The sequence below is a fragment of the Sarcophilus harrisii genome, chromosome 2 (genome assembly GCF_902635505.1).
Source record: "Sarcophilus harrisii chromosome 2, mSarHar1.11, whole genome shotgun sequence".
NCBI classification, from domain to species: domain Eukaryota; kingdom Metazoa; phylum Chordata; class Mammalia; order Dasyuromorphia; family Dasyuridae; genus Sarcophilus; species Sarcophilus harrisii.
In genome coordinates this window covers 357,480,146-357,503,190 of record NC_045427.1, presented here as the reverse complement: position 1 = coordinate 357,503,190, position 23,045 = coordinate 357,480,146, and the positions used below count along the sequence as shown (strand labels likewise).

At 33.4% G+C, this 23,045-nt stretch overlaps 1 protein-coding gene across 10 annotated transcripts in view; it reads right to left on the bottom strand.

The window, feature by feature from the left end:
- The window catches only part of MOK (MOK protein kinase), a 104,525-nt gene that overhangs the window by 46,361 nt on the left and 35,119 nt on the right, over positions 1 to 23,045 (bottom strand). For 6 of the 10 annotated variants that reach the window (XR_004232092.1, XR_004232093.1, XR_004232094.1 and 3 more), the window contains exons 3-6: positions 11,755 to 11,844; positions 9,758 to 9,828; positions 1,116 to 1,194; positions 962 to 1,010 (exon numbers count right to left, since the gene is read on the bottom strand). Coding sequence is in view for 6 of the 10 variants with exons in the window: in XM_031953220.1 (XP_031809080.1) it covers positions 962 to 1,010; positions 1,116 to 1,194; positions 9,758 to 9,828; positions 11,755 to 11,844 (289 nt within the window). In the remaining 4 variants the exon portion in view is untranslated. Of the gene's footprint in view, positions 1 to 961; positions 1,011 to 1,115; positions 1,195 to 9,521; positions 9,616 to 9,757; positions 9,829 to 11,754; positions 11,845 to 13,894; positions 14,008 to 23,045 lie in introns of those variants that run through there. The other 4 variants (XM_031953222.1, XM_031953223.1, XM_031953225.1 and 1 more) reach the window with 4 other exon arrangements.

Genomic DNA, 23,045 nt, shown 5'->3' with positions numbered 1-23,045 from the left:
GGAATATCTCAAGTGTAATAACATTTTATAGTTAAAAGTATTTTCCATATAATTTTCTTCTTTGATCTCAAAACAATTGCTATGAGGTAGGTATTGAAATGAACACCATATTTTGAGGGGAAAAAAATTTGGCTTTAAGAAAAATAAAGTGATTTGACCAAGATTACTAAGACTAATTACTAATTGCATTTCTCAGTATAGCTATCTGATTCCTTCCCTTTAATCAGCCAATTCAATCAGTAATATTTACTAGTATCTGAAATAAAAATAGAAACATTAGACATAAAAACAGGCAAAAGACATCCTTGCCCTCAAGGAGCTCACAATTTATTGGGGGAGACAAGCAAACAAATAGGTACAAATGAAATATATGCCAGAAAAATAGTAAATAATTAAAAGAGGGAAGACACTAGAATTAAGAGGGTTCTAAAAGTCTTCCTGTAAAAGATGAGAAACCTTTTCCTTTAAGGTAACATAGCATCTTGTTTGTCCTCTTTCACCACTCTTCCTATGTCAAAGCCCAATGTTTATGAAAGATACACTAACCCAGTATAAATCTATCTGTTGCTAAAGGGCCAGTCTAGCTAAATATTGATTTTTTACCAGTGACCTATAAAATTGCAAAGAGTGAGAAGGCATAGAGGTAATAATACTACCAATGAAATCATAAATCCATTAAAGTATATAAGTTTGTATTTTAACAACTCGTTAGACTGTTAAACTGTTATATGAGATAAGGGATCATATCTAAATTTTTATATTATTGCAATGTTTAGCATGGTGCTCAGAACACATAATAGGTACTTAGTAAAAGTACACTGTACTGAACTGAATCTGAAAATTATATTCTCTTAAGATTCAAAATTTACTGAATACACCACTAGTAACTCTGGGAGATAAGACACAGAATTTTGAATTCCATGTCAAGCCCAATACCAATTTCTTATGTAAAACATCTTACCTTAATTAGTATATTTTCTGGTTTTACATCTCTATGAAATATTCCATTTCTGTACCAACACAAAAGGAAAAATAAAATCAATACAAGTATTATAAATATTTTAATAAGTGCTAAATTTTCATATGAAGTTATGTTTATAAACTGAGTCACTTACTTATGCATATGATCAAGAGACTTACACAGCTGATACATATAGTTCGTTATTTTCTTTTCTGGGAGTGGGTGTTTTCTCCCTGTGCAGAAGACACATAACAAGTGACAGTTACATCTTTATTGAATTCAGAATGAGAGCCTACAATTTGAAGGAGCAATGAATAAAAATTCATTTTTCCTCCTTCTTACAAGATAATAAGAATTATTATTTTTGAACATTTATATGTAACACATAGGCTACATAAATTTTACAATTAAAAATACAAATAAAATGGCAAAGTTATCTTTTAAAATACAAGTGTATTTATGCCAATCTTTTAATCATGGTTTCAAATTAATAAGGATGACACTAACAGTTTTGCTTGTCTTAAATTGTCTGATTAAAGCACATGTCTGGTTTTTCATTTCTTGGCCCCCCAAATCATGGAAAATTTAACATGGTTATGTGGGGTTTTTTTAATGTATTTTCACTTAGGCTTGATATTTAGTATGGGTTTTTAATTTTGTATATATGTAACAATCCTGAAGTACTTGTGTTGGGTTTTGTTTTGTCTTTTTAAGTATCACAAGACAATGGTGCTTTAGAACTACAATATCCTAAGTATCTTGCCAACCTGTTTTGGCATAAAGTTCTTAAGAACACGGTTTAAATTAATATATTTACTTTTAAAAATTATGTTATACATGCCATTAATGTGCCATGTCTACAAATTTTTTAAACCTTAGAATGCTAAATGTCATGTTCGTTCTTTCTAGGTAAATGTTCCCATTTAAGCTTTTACGGTCATTTTTATAAATGTTTACATATTCCCCTTTCCCCTTTAAGTAATAAACTTCCTAAAAGTGGGGTCTGTTTTTTATTCATTTTTTTTTCAATTACCCAGCACAATTGTTTTGCACAAATAAATGTTTGTTGGTCTGAATTATTGGTGTGTACTTTATTTTGGAACTAAGTAATGATTCCCTTTGTTTTCTACATAATTAAAACAGTAAAAATGATAATATAAAAAACCCACTAATAACTGATTTAAATATTTTGTGTCAGTAATTAACTTTAATGTGATAGTATAATAAAACTTTCAAATTACTTGTAATATGTTTCCAGAATATATGAAAAGTTAAGAACTGTAATACATACTTTGTTTTTCCTGACCTGTGATTCACTGAAATTTCATTTAAAAATATCTATTAAAAAGCAAAAAGACAGCATTTTTCACTTTGGCAAAGTCAAAGGTTGCAGAGAGCCCAGATCTCCAACTTTTACTCCCTTGGTTATTTAAAACAATCACCAGTTTGAATATTGTCCAAAAAATCCAAAGAGAAACATCAGTAAGTTCTTCCATCCATCCCAGGACAGCATAAAAATAGAGCCAAAAGCTGTTACAGCACCTTAAGAAAAGTGCTATGTGGAAATCAGCATGAGTGCAGGTAAATGAATCAGAAGCCCAAGGTAGCACCCCCAAATGGAAAAAAAGCAGAGCAAAATGGAGGTTCCAGAGGAACTGAAAGACCATGATAGTGCCCACTGAGTCAATCATAAAATCTTAAGCAGGGATAATAGAGGAGCTGGAAGCAAAGGGCAAGCACCTATGAAAGAAGTCAAAACAAAAGGACAAGTATTCAGGAAAGAGAGGTCAGGACAAAAAAGGACCTGACCAGGACATTCAAGAGTTAAGAATGAGTGAAGCCTAGTACTGGCACTAAGTCCAAAATCATGAACTGAGCTTGGTGGAACTAGTGAACAAAAGACACTTAAATAAAGAACTCTTAAAATTTACACCTACCCAACAGACAAAAGAGCAACCCCACAACAGCTTTTAAGTAGAGTTTCAAAGAAAAAAAAAAAAACAAAACTTGGTCACAAAGATCAAAAGGAGATCTGGAAGAAATTAAGTAATACATTTTAAAAATATATTTATAAGGCTCTTTTAGAATCTGAATAAGAAGGAATTAAATAAGATGGGGGATGAGATGGTACAGATGGCAATGGGTTTGAGGTTTTAATGCATCATGACTCAGATAAACTCATTTGGTGTAGTTGTCATCCTGGCTCCTGACCTAGACCATGAAGAACAGGAGAACAGAGACTGAAGAGAAAAATCTTATCCTTCAAGAATGATGACTACTTTGGCACTCTATGGAGGGAGGGTGACTACCTCCTGGCAAGGAAAGCTTGAGGTGAGAAGAGGGAGGGGAAAGATAAAGAGGCATGTCAGATGCTATGAATGGAATTATAAATAAAGATTACTACAGAATTATGACTTTTCAGGTAGCTATAAGGCTATTTCACAATTGTATAGACTAGTCAGAAACAGGAAGAGGAGTACAAAGATAATACTTAAAAGTTCTTGATACTAATTTTCAGAAGCAGGAAGCAGAAGAGAAAGAAAAAGTAAAGTAATAAAAGAGAGGAATGACAGGCAAGGCAAGAGGAATATTTATGGGGAAAAAAAATAAAAGGGCAGCTAAAGAAGTTTTTGCAAATGTAGAAGAGGCTTATGGCATTGATTGGGTCCATGTAGTTTGGCTATGTGACTTTAACCTTAAGTCTAGCAAGCAGGCCAAAGGTGTCTCCTGTACAAATATTTAGTCCTCATCTATTTCAAACAGCCCCCCATACAATGTACAAGGCACAATGAAAATATTATAACTACAATATCTTCATCTTGCTCAGAGAAGTTATTTGCAGTAATTGAATTATGTGGAGCTTTGATGGACATTTTTTAAGATCACATATTTTACTTTGGAGTTGAACACTTTGTGAATACATGTTTTTTCCCTAACATTCCATACCCTCTTAACTTTCTATGTGTCATCATTTTTATCTGTACCGATAAAAAAATTCTTTCAAATAGTACTTTTTAAAAGGAAAAGAGAATACTCTAAGGAAAAAATGAGGAAGAAATAGGAGAAAACGTAAATTTCTCATAATTGAAGGGAAGATTATAAAACGAAGGAGGATGTGGAGCAGAAATCACATAGGAACACCACTCTAGTCTGAACCTAACAAAGAAAGATCAAATACACACACACACATAGAATTTGGTAAATACATAAAATACAGCCATGAAATAGACAGAGATAAAGGAAAGAAGAAAAAAGCTTAAGAAAAATAGAATAGGGCCAGAATAGTTACAAACAAAACAAATTTCAGACTACCACCTACAATAACAAATTGCCAAAACAGAAATTCTGAAAATAAAAAAGTAAACAAAATAAAAAGTAGAAAGAAAAAAAAACTGGTATGTAAAAGTAGGAATTTTTTAAATTAATAAAGTAAATAATAAAATAAAACATTAATGAATCTGAAAAAATGAGAACTCAACAGCCATGAAGAGAAAATAAAAGAAAATAGTAGAAGCTCTTTTGCCCAACTATATGCTAACAAACTTGACTAAATTAAATATATTTACACAACTGGAGATTGAAAAAGTAAGAACCAGTAATAAGAGTTTAGGCGAAGGCAAAAAAATTAAAATCAGATCACTTCACATGTAGATCTCTAGTGCTGATCATACCTTTCCTTTTACCAAAATTTTCCCTGTGACAGGAGAAGGAAGGCAAAGGGAGTAAAAAATATAATAAGATATAATGGAGGGAAACATTCAATTAGTCATTATGACCATAAATGTGAATGGTCACTGACACACATTAGCCATGCAGGTAGACACTACGAATCAGCTTTTCATAATGACAACATGGAAAGAGGAATTATTTATTGCCAGCCTTACATTTCAAATTAACAGCCAATTATATGGTTTCCTCATATATACAGTGTTTCTGACTTTGTAACCAATCATGTTTTCCTTGTCTATGTTGCTGCCTTCTTTTTGGATGGGTCTCCTTTTGAACATAATCATAATTCCTCAGCCCTCATTTAGAGTCTCTGGCTTGCTGAGGCCCTAAAGACCCAATTTGTTGGTAATACTAACTTTACCAATAAATGTGCTTAGAACTTTGCTGTCTCAGTTTACCTTAATTTCAAATCACAACAGAAGAAAGGATTTACATTTTAATGAAGATTAAATAATTTAATAATAAGGAATTAGTGAGCCAAAAAACAAATTACATTAACAATATGTAATTTCATCAGTGAAAGACAACAATGCAACAGGGTACTAAGACTTCTGAAATGCAGACAAAGCAAATTAGAGAGAAAACTTTAACTCTCTAATTACTTTCATCAGCAAAAGAAAAGAAAAAAAAACAGATCAATAAACTGGCCTTGCAACTAAAATAAAACTAGAAGAGTAACAAGTTTTTTTTTTAAACCAACTACAATAACAAATTGCCAAAACAGAAATTCTGAAAATAAAAAAGTAAACAAAATAAAAAGCAGAAAGAAAAAACTGGTATGTAAAAGTAGGAATTTTTTTAATTAATAAAGTAAATAATAAAATAAAACATTAATGAATCTGAAAAAATGAGAACTCAACAGTCATGAAGAGAAAATAAAAGAAAATAGTAAAAGCTCTTTTGCCCAACTATATGCTAACAAACTTGACTAAATTAAATATATATTTACAAAAATATAAAATACCTAAATTAGTATAAAAAAGTAGATAATTTTTACAACCCCAAAATATAAACCCAAAGTAAAGGAGTCATAAATTCTCACAGAGGAAAAAAAACTCACAGGACAAAATGGATTTATATTAAATTCTATTAAACATTCAAAAATGTTTAAATTATTTACAATAATAGAAAAAAGTATCCTATCACATTCCTTTTAAAATACATGTGTATCTATATATATGTACATATATATGTATGTATGTATATATGCATATCATCTTGCTAGCTATACCAGGGAAAAGCAACATAGTGAGGAAAAAAAACCGAAAACCAAAACCATTAATGATTATCAGCACACCTATACCTACCCAACCTCAGCTACTTGTTCTCTCATACAAATTAAACAAAAATATAGAGACAACAGCAACATATTAGAAAGGTTATGCATAATAACCAGAATGAATTTATACCATAAATGCTGAAAAGGTTCAGTAGGAAATTTATCAGTATAATAAACCACAATAATAACAAAACTTTTGATTATCAACAGATGCAGAAAAAAGCTTTTGACAAAATAGAACTTTTTATTGAAAATTAAAAAGCATAAGAATAAAAAAGACTTTTTTTTAATATGACAGAGTATCTATTTAAAACCAAGAACATAAGCACTATACATAAAAGATAAATCAGAGAGGCTTGTCCAGTAAAATCAAGATTAAAGCAATTATGTTTTTTATATAATGTTAGAAATGCTAGTTAAAGGAATAGACAAAAATAGAAATTGAAGGAATAAACATAGGCAAAGAGGAAACCATAATGATTTTATTTACTGCAGATAATATGATATCCTAACTTATTCCTAGAAGTTAACAAAAAATTCACTCAAATATTTAATGCCTTTTATAAATTAGGAGGGCATAAAATTAGGTTTAGGTCAACCCGTCATAACATATACCAAAGTAAGCCAAAAATGGAAATACATCTAGAAAATCATTACATCAAAAATTAAAGGACCAAGGAAGGAAATACTTTTTAACAACTATGGATAGGAGATGAGTTTTTAATCAGTATAAAGAAAATCAAAAGAAATAAAACAAATAATTTTGATATTAGACAAATGAAAAATCTTTGAACAAATAAAATCTATTTAGTTAAAATTAGACATAAAGAAGATGATAGAATAAGGCAGAAATTCATCTAAACTCTCTAACATTTACCTCCAAACAACTATAAAATAACAACTCAAAATGAATTCTAGAGCAGCAGAATCAACAAAAAGATGGGGTAACATAATTTTCCAATCCAAGATAATCTAGAAGATGGGCAAGAAAGGTGTCTTTTACACCTTTCTTGGTGTGGATAAAAACGGAGGCAAAGCAGTAATAGGCCAAGTCCAAGAAGACAGCAGGAGATCTCCAGCTGTTCAGGTTAGAAGGAAGTCCCATAACCCCAGTTTTGCAGGCCAGCTGCTGGACCCCACAGCCCCAAAACAGCAGGCTAGCCAACAGAATCTACAATTCAAACACATCAGACCAACAAATAAGCCCCCCAGGGCCCAGGCAAAGTAGACTAGCCACCTAAGGCGCTTCATGGTCCCTGCCCAGCAAGCCAGCCACCCAGCAAGACCCCCATGGCTCTAGGCCCCAAATTTCAGAAGCCTGAAACAATGATCCCTCCACCCCAGGAGCAGAATCTAACTTTAAAAGTCATGAAAAAGGCTGGAAAATAAGCTCCCCCACCCTAATCGAATTCTAGAAAATTACTACAGTGATGAAGATCAGAATACACAAACTCAGTATCAAAACACTTACACGCAAAACCTCAAAGAAAAATATGAATGAGAGATTCAATAAGATTAAACTGCTGATATTCCTATACGGGAAGATGATATTTGTAACACTTAAGAACTTTATTACTATTAGGGCATTTAAAAGGCATATATAGTGAAAGTACATATATAACATGACTAAGATGGGATGAGATTAAAAAAAAAATAAAAATAAAGGGTGAGAAAGAAGATTGTGCTGAAAGAAGAGATAAAGAAGTGACAAAATGGGGTAAGGCATCTCACATGAAAAGACATGAAAATCAACTGACATTAAGGAAAAGAAAGTTCCCTGCTCCTCTAAGAAGGCTTTTCCAACTACTATGACTCACAATGACCACTTCTTCCTCTAGAATCACAATATTTAGCAATTAGCATTATATTAAGGTTAGAAGGATCCTTCAGATCATCTAATAAAATTCATTTATAGTTGGAGAAACTGAGGCCCTGAAAGAAGTGTTCTTGCCCAAGTACAACAATCAGTGGTAGAGCTGGTTTTATAATTCAGGAAATTCCTGAATAAATCAAGTGCTCTTTTCTCTACATCACAAGTGCAACTGTTCACTATTAAACATTTTTTACTTTTGTAATAACTAGATTATAAACATGGTAAGAACAAGAAACAAATCTTACATTTTCTTTATATCCCTCAAAAATTCTGCACATTATTATAGACAATACTAGATACTTTACTTATTGAGTGATTGTTCCCATTATATTATTAATTCATTCTTTAACTTTCAATAACCAATAATCTAAGAGGCTGGTAAACAAACACAAGAAAATTACTATTCTTAGTAAAACATCAAGGACTGACTCAAGTTACATTATGACATCATTGTCATTAATAAATATACATAATACCTATTATGTGTCAGTTACAAAAAGAGGAATCAGGCATAGTAACTGCCTAAGAAGTTCTTGCAATCTAGTGAGGGAGATAAAGTATGTATGTATGTGTATACATATCATATATACATATATGTATATGAGATAATGTAGGGTTATGTAAGCTATCAAGTAGCAGAGTCAGTAAGTGTTAAAAGAGTTCAAAGAAAGAAATAATAACCAAGGGCTGGAATGGTTAAGAAAGCCTTCATGGAGGAGAAAAGACTTTAATTGAACCTTGGAGGAGAGATTGGACTTAAGATAGAGAGGATGACTGTCAAGCTATAAAATTCTTCTATTTTCTACCATCTGTCTAGATGGAGAGAGATGTTTCTGATTAGATGTCTCCAATTAGACACATTCCTTTACCCTTGGGAGTTAAAGATGTTTAATTCAAAATCAAATTGCTTTGAATATTCATGTATATATTATTACAGAAATAATTCTTTGCACCTGAGTTTTGAGAATTAACTATTAAGTTTATATAGTTCAGAAATACAGACTATCAAGAGGCAAGGTTAACAGTTTAAAAAGATATCACAAACTAAGTGAATAAAATAGAATGTTTTTAAACTTATATGCTTTGTCATTTTACATTAGACACAAATGCACAAAAATATTCTAAATGACATATAGCTTATTGTGACATGTTTAAATGTGACATGCTGTTAACACCTCATTTTTCTGGCACTTCTAAAGAATGAGATATTCCACAAAGATAGACTTTCAAATAAATGAACCTTATACCTTTAAGCAAAAGACATTTTAGAATTTTAATTATTTTAAATGACAATATTCTTAAATCTTTTACCCTGCTTTCCTACCTTCTTAGAGTATATTGAACATAATTTAATCTTTTTATGATAATCATTATTACAAATATTAATTACTGTATTTTGCCATAATACTTAAGTGTTCTCAATGGTAACATAGATAAGATCATTTTTCTCTTATGCTAAATAGTCCTGGACTGGTGTGCTTTTAAAATTCATTTCTTGTAGTCTTACTATTAGACAGTCAGTTGTTACTTTCTGCCTCTAGGCATACACTCCCCTTCCTGGTTCTAATCTGCCAAAAAAACCAAAACAAAACAAAACAAAAAAAACACAACAACCACCAGATAATCAAGCTTGTTAAAATTTAATACATATACTATAAAGACGGGTCTGAAAAGCTCACCTAGGATGTCATGGTCTTAACATCTGCTTTGCACCCTTTAATGGCTTATCTGCTTCTTTTTAGTTTGAAATCAAGGTCACAGCATCTCAAGTTACTAAACAAGAAATCTCCAGTGAGTGCAATGTGTTTGCACTCTGCATTAGTTTTCACTACCATTCCAAAATAATGTAAATAGGTCTAACAACTTTATATTTTAAAACAGGACTTTAAATAGGCTTTCAAGTTAGTCAACATACCTCGTATTAGCTCATAAATATTCATGTCCATAAGTTCACATATTAGTGCAAGAGAACCAGTTTTTCTGTCACTGAAGAAAAAAGCATTTTTTATTCTGTTTTCTCCTCATCAGGAAGTATAATCAAATCTTCATTTCTAAACATAGTTTGTAAACATAAGGCACTCCCTACACATTGTACAAAGACAACAGCTTAGTGATTAAAAAGGAAAATTTTATTTTAAATCAATATTTATAAACAGACAAATTAAGTTGAAATAATAGTAAAAGTTTAGTTTAAGGCAGAATTCTAAAAGCCTATTTTTATAAAAATAGTAATTTCTCAAGGACACTTAATAGGCAGATAATTAGGCTGTGCTTTGCAAAAATAAAATAAACAAGATGCAGAATGAAGAGAAAACCCCAATAGGAGGAGACTGTCTGCTAAGTAAGGGGAACAAAAGAGATAAAAAACAATTACTATTTAAAACACAAGCCTTTGGACAACATGAAGTGAATAGAGCATTGGGCTTTTAACTGAAAAAACTTGGGTTCAAGAAACCCACCTTCACCACTGACTGGCTACATGTACCCCTCTCTGAACCTTAACTCCTTTAACTGGTCAAATATTGAAAATAATCTTTTCCTACCTGCCTGCCCCACAGGGCAAGGAAGGCACTTTGTGAATTCTGAGGCACTAAATAAATATAACCAGTTATCACTATTACTATATTCATGGGAAGAATAGTTTTACTATGGCTTGGTTGTCAAAACTTATCAACCTGCTTTGAAAAGTGAATCACCATATAGCTGGAACGTCATCTTAATGCCAATTCTCCTTGACATGGATGGATGGAGATACTCATATCATTTTTTTCTGCATTATTCCAAACCCACTTTAGGGAATTTGATCTTATAACATATTTTATTATATATTAACATATAACATCAATAAAATATAATTTAAAGGATCCTTGAAAGTAGTCCATTGTCAGTTTAGTATACCTAAATAATAATACTAAATAATGATACTGATTTACTCAAAGTAGTGAATAGTCAGGGGTAAATGTCACTTAAAAAGAGATCTCTAATTTGGTGTTGAGTTTTCTGCTAGATCTTAAGGACCTTAAGGATCTTAAGATCTTTTGGTGCTTGATTGGAGCCAGGCCTCTGAATTTAAAACTTCTTTCTATCATACATTTAGTGAAGTAGTTCACAGAAAATTAAAGCCAGAATCCTTGAGAGGTCTATTTGGACCTATGAAACCAAGAATTTCATTCACATTTATAAAACTAGCTCCTTAAGGAGATGTTATATGGCATGTCTGGCTACAAGGCAAACTTTAAAACAATCATCTAGTAACTGTACCTAATAAAAATTCCTCGAAATTACAGGACTTTGTTAGGAAAGGTTACTAGACACCATTAATGCAATAAACAAATGGTATAAAGGAAATGGAAAAATCTTGACTTTGAAATAGGTTTACAACGTTTTCCCACTAAGTCATCAACTGAACTACTAGACTATAAAGTACATGAGTTCAGGAAGTATGTTTTAATTTGTTTTCATATCACCTCCAGGGCTGAGCAGTATTTCTGCACATAGTAGGCTCTTACAATTTGTTGCATGAATAAATAAATGTGTGAATTCAAATTTCAAAACATGTTCCTTTAGTGTCAAAGTCTGATTGATCTATCACTGATGATGATACTGATGATTTATCACTGGCCTATGTATTTTTTCTACACAACCTAGCTATCTCCCTTAAGTTTTGTTTTTGTTTTTTTTTTTGGTATATGTTTTCTTCATGAAGTGAATTTTAGCCTTCGAAGTCAGAAATCCTGTGTGCTTGTTAAATGTTCAAAAAATATAGTTTAAGAAAAAAGACATGATTAATTTTCTGAGCAGCCAAAAAAGTTTAAAATATTGGTATAAACTTTACTTTCTGTTAAAGAAAGATTAAATCACAAGCATCAAAATACACAAAACTAAAAAAAAAATAAAACCAATTATACTTACAAGACAACTTCATGCAATGTAAGAATATTTGGGTGTGGATTCAGGCGCCTCAGTGCTTGTATTTCTCGTAGATTGTTCACTTGCTCAATGCTATTTTATGTGTAAAAAAATTATAATTTAAAACTTAGATTTTTAAAAAATGAAGACTGTTAAAGTATAATTTTACATACAGGATCAGAACTGCTAAAAAAAAAAAAAGATAACTACTTCTGGCACAAAAACGATATTTAAAATTCTGTTCTAACAACTGTAGTTAAAGAACACTTAAATGTATCCATTTTCACCTTTAACTTCTAAAAATCAAGGCTTGTGTAGCTTTGGACAGACACTAAGTTTGTCCATGGTTATACTCTCAGAAGAATTTTTTTGCTTTTTTTTGCACAAATGAGAGAGACAGATAGAGATAAGGATAGATACAGAGACTTTTCCCCAATCAATTCTTTGGTCTACTTTAGAATTATCTAACATTGTCTTTAAAATTTGATACTGAAATCAATATAAATTAAATTTAATAAATTTTATTATTTTTTATTATACAATTAATAAATGTAATTTATTTACATTAAAACTAATTTCAATGAATAAAACATAACACTTTAAAAATATCAGTCTCTGTAAATCCTCATCAGAATTCTTTGTCCTTTCTCATTTACTATTAATGTCTACTTTATTCTTCTGATTCTGTTTTGCTTTGAATTATTTCATAAAAGTTACCCCGAATTTCTTCATAGTACTCATACCTGTCTGTCTTAGTTATATTATAATTTTCCTTTACATCAATATAACATAATTTAGATAGCCATTACTCCATTTAAATTGTTTGCCTTTTTTTTTGCATTTGCATAGAACATTGCTCAGAAAATCTTCCAACAACTTTACTGTTTTTGTTAGCTTTTCTCAACAATGAATCACGTTTATAACTTATTGAATACAATAAAACTATTATACAAAAACATTCTACAATCCCACAATTTTTCTATTCCTCCAGCAATGAGTGAATCTATTTCTCTACAACGAAATAAACATTCCATTTCATTGCTTTTATTTCTTTTTTCCAGTTGTTTTAATTTGTATCTCTTACTACTAGTGATGCTGAGTATTTTTTCAAGCAATTACTAACAGGGTGTTTCCTCCTTTGAAAACTATCTCTTTCTTTCCTGCAACAATTTTATCCACTGTAGATTGGGAATTACCATTGTGGTTTATTTTTCTTATGCATTCTGTACAATTACTTTTTTTTTTATTTTACTAGGGTATTTAACCATTCCATTTTCATTAATATGGTTTTGTTATACTATTTTGAGGTTAGTACTCAGATGTTTCTCCCACAGACTACTCCCAACATCCAGCCCCATTTACCTGCCTTATCCCAAGTTCTTTTGAATTTAATAAAGTTGTTTTTTCTTTCAATCTCAATTCCTCATTCTCCTTCACACCACATATCTGATCAGTTACAAATCTTATCAGTTATACCTCCACAACACTTACCACATTTATCTCTTTGTCTCTAAGAATAAGGGCTCTAGCCTAGTTCCATCCCTCATCTGTCATGTGTGGACTTAATAACAATGGCCTGCTGATTGTTTTTTTTTTTTTTTTTTTTAAATCACAAGTGATCTTCCTAAAAAGTGCAGATCTGACCACGTCACTTCCCTACCCCCCATTCAATTAATTCCAGTGGCTCCTTATCACCTTCAGAATCAAATATAAAATTCTCTATTTGGCCTTCAAAGCCCTTTGTTACCTCCCCCCACCCCCACCCCCGCCCCATCTTTTCCCAGTTGTCTCATACCTTATTCCCCACAAAGTATTCTACAATCAAGTGATAATGACTTCCTTGCTGTTTCTTGAATAAGACATTCCATAACTCAACTGGGCATTTTCACTGACTGTTTCAAATACCTAGAATGCTCTCCTTCCTCATCTCAGATTCCAGGCTTCCCTAGATTCCTTTAAGATTAACTAAAAGCCCACAGGGAGCCTCAACTTTAGTCCTTCTTTCTGGTGATTATTTCCAATTTATTTTGTATGTAGTTTATTTGTACGTAGTTTTTTATATGTTATATACCCCATTAAACTGAATTCCTTGAAAGGAAATGTCTGCATACTGTTTGGAAAATAGTAGGTACTTAATGCTTACTGGCAGATTAACTGACTTCTGACTTATTCTATCTCAGTAGCTTTTTAACTGGTATCCTGTTTCAAATCTCTTCTCTCCAAGTCATCTTCCTTTCAGCTGTAAAAGTGATATGCCTAAAACACAAATCAGATCATACCTTCAAATAGTTCAAATGACTCCCAAGTACAAATATAAACTTCTCAGTTTGACATTTAAAACTCCTCACAAGCTCATCCCAACACAGTGCTAAGGCCTTATTACATATTACTCCCTTTGTGCATGCTACAATCCCGCCAAGTTGGCCACCTTCTTATTCTTCACATACGATACTCTCTCGTCTCCGTGCCTTTTTATTGATTAGAAGGCATTCTTTCCTCACTTTTGCCACTTAGAATTTCTTGTTTCACTTCTAGTTTCACACCAAGTAAGATCTAGACAAACTCTCTCAGCTAGCTACAAGTGTCTTTTACATAAAAACCATCCTGTAATAATATATGTTGTCTCCTCCAAATTGCAAAGTCCATAAGGGAAAAGACTGTTTCATTTACATCTTTGTATCCCCAGCAGTTAACAGAGTGCTTGGCACATAGTAGATGTTTTTAAAATGTCTACTGAAGGATAAATACAATTATTTTGCCCAATCCAAAAGACCCTTCTTCTTCAATCCTCAGTTAACTAAATGATTCAAAATCCTTCTTGTCTTCCCTCCAAACCTTCATTTAAGTAACTTTATTCCATTTTCTAATAAGTTTTTCTTTGCTTTGCCTTTCTCCATATTTCTCTTCTCTCCTAAACTATTCTGAATTTTGTGTTTTGCTCCATAGGATATTTGTTTCTTTATTCTCTTTAAGATTCTCATGAGGAGAAAGTCTCTAAAGTACCAAGTTTGATCTACCTTTTTCTATCCCATCTCTTGCTACTGCCATTGTACATCTTATTCAATCATACCTAACTTCTAATATGCCTTACTCTTAGAAAATTTAAGCTTAAATTTCCTTAAGCTTAGAAAATAAGCTTAGAAGTAAGCTTAGATGAGCTCAGAAGCTTACTTCAGGAAGTAAGCTGTGTTGAGGACTAGTCCTAACCCCTGTCCTCGCTATAATTAAGCTCTATTGCTAAAGTCATGTTATTATGTTTAGTTGAATATTCCCTATCACCACCATTTTGGGTGCTGACTGTCCTTAAAAATTCATACATTCTCTCTCCTAGGATGACGTGATTCTTAATATGCAAACTAATTCCCCAACAAAAGTCTCTCTCTAAATCACAAAATGTACTGCTACCATAGGACTGTTCTGTAGTGGCACTTTTTCTTTTCCTTTTGTGTAATAAGACCCTTCCCTTTTATTCCAGTGTCTCCCATTCTTTATCCTATTCTCCCACAGTATTCCCCCTCTCCTACTTATTGAGTATAGGAACCATTCAACGTTTATTTTTTTATGGACCTGATAGAGATACATTACTGTACCTCCCTATTCAAGCAATTTTCTTTTCTTGTTCTTTTTTTTTTATTATTATTAAAGCTTTTTATTTACAAAGCGTGGATAATTTTTCCAACATTGACCCTTGCAAAACCTTTTGTTCCAAATTTTCTCCTTCTTCCCCCATCTCCTCCCTTAGATGGCAGATAGTCCAATACATGTTAAATATGTTGAAATACATGTTAAATCATATATATATATATATATATATATATATATATACACACACACACACACACACATTTATACAGTTACCTTGCTGCACAAGAAAAATCGGATCAAGAAGAAAAAAAAAAGAAAAACTGAGAAAGAAAACAAAATGCAAGCAAATAACAACAGAGAGAGTGAGAATGCTATGTTGTGTTTCACATTCTGTTCCCACGGTTCTCTCTCTGGGTGCAGATGGCTCTGTTCATCACTGCACAAGTGGAACTGGTTTGAATCATCTCAATGTTGATGAGAGCCACATGCATCAGAACTGATCGTCATGTAGTTTTGTTGTTGCCATTTATAATGATCTCCTAGTTCTGCTCATTTCGCTTAGCATCAGTTCATATAGGTCTCTCCAGGTCTTTCTGAAATCATCCTGCTGGTCATTTCTTACAGAACAATAGTATTCCACAGCATTCATATACCATGATTTATTCAGCATTCTCCAACTGATGGGCAACCACTTAGTTTCCAGTTTCTTGCCACTACAAAGAGAGCTGTCACAAACATTTTTGCACATGTGGGTCCCTTTCCCTCCTTTAAGATCTCTTTGGGATATAAGCCCAGTAGAAACATTGCTGGGTCAAAGGATATGCACATTTTGATAACTTTTTGAGCATAGTTCCAAACTGCTCTCCCAAATGGTTGGATCTCTTTACAATTCTACCAACAATGTATCAGTGTCCCAGTTTTCCCACATCCTCTCCAACATTCAGCATTATCTTTTCCTGTCATCTTAGCCAACAGGTATGTAGTTGTGGTGTTTTTCTTCTTTAATATAATATAATTGTTATCTCTGGGAGCAGGTTTCTTGGGGAGGTAGCCCTAGTATCAGTTCAGATCAATAATCACCCCAAATGCAGCCAGGGATTAAAGTACAGCCTTTTATTGTCTCTTTCAAAATCTTATCTCCTTCACTTGGGGCTCGGCTAGTTTTCTGGAGGCCTTTTCTCTCCTTAGTTCCAAGAGCTCTTGTCACTAGTCCTTTGCCTCTGCTCCCTTCAGACTCCAGCCAGCACAAAGGTAGAAGATGGAATGAATCTCTTGTCTCCTTGCCTGGGGCTGGGCAGCTTTCTGGAGAGCCTTTCAGACCAGCCTTGGTCTCAGTGGGAGAAGTGCAAGAGCCCAGCCACCACAGTGGTGAGATGAAGTGAATCTGGTTGCACCCCCCCCCCCGAGAGAGGGCTTCTCTTTGAACTGCCTTGACTGGCTCACTAAAGCTCTATTTATGCTCCTTCTCTGAGAGTGGGACTGTGGGATCCGAGAGTGGGATTATGGGTTTCCTCCCAGAGTGCTCTCTGACCCTAAGAGCTTCTTGCTTATATGAGCTCTCTAAAGGTGTGAACATAAGCATTGTTTCTATCAGTTCTACTTAGTACCTTGTTTCAAGTTCTGGCCCATAACATCTCCTCATAGGATCAGATCAATCATACTGAACCATGCTAAATTAGATAATTATTGTCTCTATCAACTCTAATAACTTAACACTTTGTAAGGATTCCAACATGTAGTGGTATCTCAGAATTGTCTTAATTTGCAATTCTATGATGAATGGTGATTTGGAGCACATTTTCATGTGGCTACAAATAGTTTCAATTTCTTCATCTGAAAATTATCTGTTTATATCATATACTTTGATCATTTATCAATTGGAAAAATGCAATTTTCTACTCTATTATTCATTCCCACAAAAAGGTCATGATTCACAGAAGGGGGGAAAAAATTAGAGAATTTAGTCCAAAGATAAATAAATTTTCCTTTTGTTATGCCAAAGTTCCCTTTTAATGTTGTGACTCAGTTTCTCTAATGGTCCTATTTAGTTATTCTGCCTTAGGTTATAACCGTTCCCTCTTAATGTTTGAGATAAAGGTTTTATAGACATTCCTTAATATTTGGCAAGATAAAGGTTTATCCATTTTAGATGTCATTAGAATATCAATAATCTCCCTCCATTAGGTTATCCCTACCTAGGTCCCTCCATTATGTCATTGTTCTTGTTATTCCATAAAAAGCTTGCTGCCCCATGATTCGGGGCTAGACTCTTTGAGATGATAGTCTCGTCTAGCCCTGGGATCAACATGGATCCATTGGTCCCAGTATTTCTCTCCATTTAATAAACTATTGAATTGGTCTCTAATCTCTGTCTTGCTCAGTTTCTTTCTCTAGATTCTTTAGATTCTCCTTAAATCTTTAATCCCTTAAGCTTTTTTTTTTTTTTTTTTTTTTTTTTTTTTGTTCCTTGATGATCTGCTTTTGTTATTACTTTTATCCCAAGGATCAACTTCTTTCTTTATAAAAAAAAAAATTAACCTAAGGTTTTGATGAGGTGTGAGAATTGAGAGTAAGAGATCCCATCCCCTCTGGTAGATGTCGCAGATCCCTTGTAAAAGAATTCGAAAATCTGAATTTTGTGTGGCAAAAGAGGATTTGTTTTCACTAAGAAAAAAGCTTTCTCAGCAGACAAAACTCCTTATTAGGAATTTGGCAAAGATGGGTTAACACTGAGAAGAAAATATCTTCATTAGTAGGCTAAGTCCAGAAGGGCAAATAGCTCCTGATTAGGAATTAGCAAAGGTGGGTTAAGAAAACAGTATGCTAAGAAGACAACTTTCTTAGCAGGCAAAATCCTGTTAGGACTTCAGGGTTTGCCCAGGCCCCAGAGCTGGGAGCAGTTGGAGGGACTAATCTCCAATTCAATAGAGGGCAGTGATTATGTCCCTGACCTAGATCTCCAATTAAATAAGATTACTTATCTGGGTGTTGCCTTTATGGACAGAGGGGTGTGCCCCTTCTAGAGGTTGGGGAGGATTTGAGACCCTGAATCACCTTTCCTCCACAGAGTAAAGGGGACACAATTTGTATCAGTTTCATTACTTAACTTTTTCAAAGTTTCATTATTTAGCCTTTTCAAAATAATTGTACTTATTTTCTCATATTTCTGTTAAAGCAATAAAACAAATTATTCAACTTTTTTTTAAAGGAAATGTATCAAAAAGACAAAGTAGAAAAAAAAAACTACTTAAAAAACTGAAAGGGAAATAAGGAAAGATTTTCAAAGCAATTGTTTAACTAAGCAGAGAAAGAAATAAGAGATAAAATAAAGAAAGATTAAAACAAGCATTTATTAAGTGTCTACTATGTGTCAGACACTGTACTATGTAATGGGAGCACATATAAAAAAATGAAAATATCCCTGTCCTTGAGAAGCTTACATTATTTTTGGAAGAAACATATTGTATACATGTAATAGACATATTGTATACATGTGTATACAAAAATAAATACAAAGTAATTTATTCCTTGACACAGTCTATCTTTTTTTATACCAATATTCTCCTTCAACTAAAACCCTCATGAGAACATGGCTCTACTATGCCTAGTTGGTTGTCATCCTTCATTCTAGAAGACCAAAATGACATCACTAAGTTAGAGTTGAGTTACAGTGTGTCTTGATCTGATCAATATGAACTCAGAATGCTCTGCCACAGATTGGGCACAAACAGTTCATGTGATCATTAGAGGTGGATTCTCCAAATTTGCACAACTTGCATTTCTTCTGAGCTATTTTAAGTCTGTTTTACGTAAATCATAGAGTACAGCGCCTTTTCTGATGAGGGCATGCCATGCTGGGAGGACTTGTTCTAGTGTTTCCCATGTCACACAATTTCCAAAGTTAAGACAGGTCTTGAGAATGTCACTTTTTCTGAGTATTTGCCCTGTGTGAGTTCTCCCATAAAATAATCTTTATGACAAGCATACAAATTTGGCATCCAAACAACATGGTCAGTCCAATAGAGTTGTATTCTCTGCGGCAAAGTTGGAATGATGGGAATTTAAGTTCAAGAAAAAACCTGAGTGTCTAGTACATTTTCCTGCCAAATGATCTTCACAATCTTTGTAAGACAATTCAAATGGAAGTGATTCTGTGTCCTGATATGGCGTTGATATACTATCTATGTTTCACTTACATACAACAATAATGTCAGCATAATGGCTCTGTAGATCTTCACTTTAATAGCAAATCTAATACCTCTTCTCTCCCACTTTCCTTTAGAGCCTTCCAAACACTGAGCTAGCTCTAGCAATGTATGCATCAATCTCATTATTAATGTGTACATTCCTGGAAAGTATTCTGCTAAGGTAAATGATCTTATCTACAATATTCAAAAATTCTCCATTTCCTATAACCAATGCTTCCACATATGTATAGTGTGGTTCTGGTTGATGGAGCATCTGTGTTTTCTTGGTATTTGGTATTGTTTTGTTTTTGCAAGGCAATTGGGGTTAAATAATTTGCCCAAGGTCACATAGCTAATTTGTGGCCACATTTGATTTCAGAGTCAGTGCTCTATTCACTGTAACATCTAGCTAACCCTCTTGATATTGTTAAGCACAAATTAACACAAGCAGTAGAGAATCAATCCATACTTTGCTGCTTCTCAGCTGCAGAGACTACATTAAATGTACAGTCATCTGCAAAAAAAAAAAAAAAACATGCACCAATACTCCCTTCACTTTATTCTTGACTGGTAGGTAGCCTTTTTAAATTGAAGAATTTACCATCAGTATGGTAGTTAATCTTGATGCCATGTTCAACCTCATTGAAGATGTTTAACAACATGGCTGAAAACATCTTGTTAAATGGGAGCAAACACACAGCTTTCTTTCACTTTCTTGGTGATTGGGAAAGTCCAAGATCATTGTTCCTTATTCATCATGAAACTGACAGTTTTTTTTTTTTTTTTTGACATTAACATTGACCAATTTTGACATAATTTCCCAAAACCTCTTACAAACTGACAGTATTAAAGGCCTTGGTCAGATCTAGTAAAGGCTATAGCAAAGCAAACCAAGTTAGAAAAGCAGAATTGAGTATAGCCTCAGTAATGGGCAAGTAGTATGCCTGCTGTCTGAGGACTAACCTAATTGCTTGGTTCATCGCCAGGTTCACCACAGAGTGATGAATTTTTTGGCCACAGCAACTTTCAAAAAACATGTACTGAATTATTATAATGGTTGTAGCCTGTGTTGACGAAATAATCATAGAAGTTTCAAACTGAATAGGATTTCAAAATTAATTTTTTCCCTACCAGGAAAAAAAAAAGATGCCTATGAAGTTTATGATAGAAAATAGGAGAGGATCACCAGGAATAATCTGACATATACTCTAGATTTTAAAAGAATAGAAGACTTTAGAAAAAGAATGATTATGTTCCCATAGTCTACTGTTTGGTAGGAAAAAACAATCTTCAAGGATTTAGTATATATGATATAACAGTGCATAAACTGAACTGTTCAAATCCAATTTTGCTTTTCTCTTCCAAGCAGAGTAAGTTTTAGATTAGAAAGTATAAGAGTAAGGGTCCATCTCATCCATTTAATCACCAGAAGATCCAGACATCTTGACTGAGTCTAGTACATTAGGTGTGCATATTATTTTTTCCATTTTCAATTTTTTTTTCAATTTGAAAGAATCACATCAGATTACAGGATAAAAGGAGATGATGCCACAGAGGAAATATCTTGTATTTGGCTAACATGGTTCATGGCTTATGTAATTTTAACCCAGAGAACCAGTTCATAATCACAGATGTGAGTAGTAGTCCAGTCAAGTGATGGTCAGAGATAGGGATTTAGGACTACTGAGAAGGAATTGCCCTCGGTGGCCCTACTGTAATTCCTCTTCCACCACTGACTAATTGATAACCTTAAAAGTTTGGCAGTTAGGGAACAAAGCCAAAATGGTGGAATAATGGTAGGGACTTGCCGAGTTTTCACCCAGATCCTTCAAAATACCTTTAAATAATAACTCTAAACAAATTTTAGAGTGTCAGAACCCATAAAAAAGACAGACTGGAACAATTTTCCAGCTGATGGCAACTTGAAAGTTCAGGTAGGAAGAGTCTATTGCACTGGGGTGAGCCTGGAGCCCAATAGGAGTGCAGGCCATTTCAGTACAGCCCTAGGCTCAGGAAACAAGAATAGGTGGTGAGGTCACTAAATTAATGGCAGTGATTTCCAGACTTCTCAACCCACAGAAACAAGGAAACTCATCAGGAAAGGTTTGGCACACTAGGGTGTGAGAGGAGCATCAGCTCAGCATCAGGGTTTGGGAGTCACTGACAGCAAGCCCAGCAGCAACAGTCTCCACAGCAGCAACACTGCACAACCCACAGGTGAGGGGTGAGGGTGGAGAGGGCAGATAGCTGGTCAGAGAGAGATTTCAAGGGCCTATTTGCTGGCATTCCTGCAGTACTCTGTTGCTTTGCCCATACTCCCTAGCAGGATCTCTGAAAACAGCTGCACAAAACCCCTGAAGCTTGATTCACTGCACCTCCACCCTGGAAACAAAGTCCTACTTTAACAGAATTAAAAGCCAAAGTAACAGTCTAGAAAAATAAGTAAATAACTGAAAAAGATACACTGACTATAGAAAGTTACTATCAAAATACACACTCAGAAGATGATAACAAAGACAAAACTCCAACATCTGCAACTTCCAACATCTAAAATAAGAATTGGTCTCAGGTGATGGGAAAGTTCAAAAAGGATTCTGAAAATCAAGTAAGAGAGATAGAGGAAAAACTGGGAAGAGAAGAAATGAGAGTAATGCAAAAGGAAATACAAAAAACTAATGAAAAAAAGAATACCTTAAAAAGCAAAAAGCTAATGAGCAGAAGAAAACCTTAAAAAGCAAAATTGGCCAAATGGAAAAGGAGGTACAAAAGCTCATCAAGGAAAATAATTACTTAAAAATTAGAACTGAACAAATGAAAGCTAATGCCTTTATAAAAAAATCAAGATACAATTAAAAAAATCCAAAAGAATAAATAGGAAAAAATTGTGAAAACTGAATTGGAAAACAGGTTCAGAGAAATAATTTTAAAATTGTTGGTCTATTTGAAAGCCATGATAAAAAAAAAAAAAAGAGCCTGGACATCATCTTTCAAGAAATTATTAAGCAAAACTGTCCTAATATTCTAAAACCAGAGGATAAAATAGAAATTGAAAGAATTCACTGATCACTTCCTAAAAGAAATCCCAAAATGAAAATGTCCAGGAATAGTATAGCCAAATTCTGAAACTCCCAAGTCAAGGAGAAAATATTCCAAACACCCAGAAAGAAATGATTAAAGCACAGTGGAGTCAGAGTCTGGATAACACAAGATAAACAAGCAAACTTCTACATTAAAGGATCAGAGAGAGTAGAATATGATATTCCTTTGAGCAATGGAGCCAGGATTACAATCAAGAATCACCTACCCAGCAAAACTGAGTATAATCCTTGAGGGAAAAAGTTTAAATGGAGGCTTTTCAAGCATTCATGAAAAAAAGACCAGAGATGAATAGAAAATATTATTTTCAAATACAGGATTCAGGAAAATTGTAAGGAGGTAATCTGGAAAGGGAAATCACAAGGTACTTAAAAAGGTTTATTTGTTTACATTCCTACATGAGAGGATGATACTTGTAACTCATTA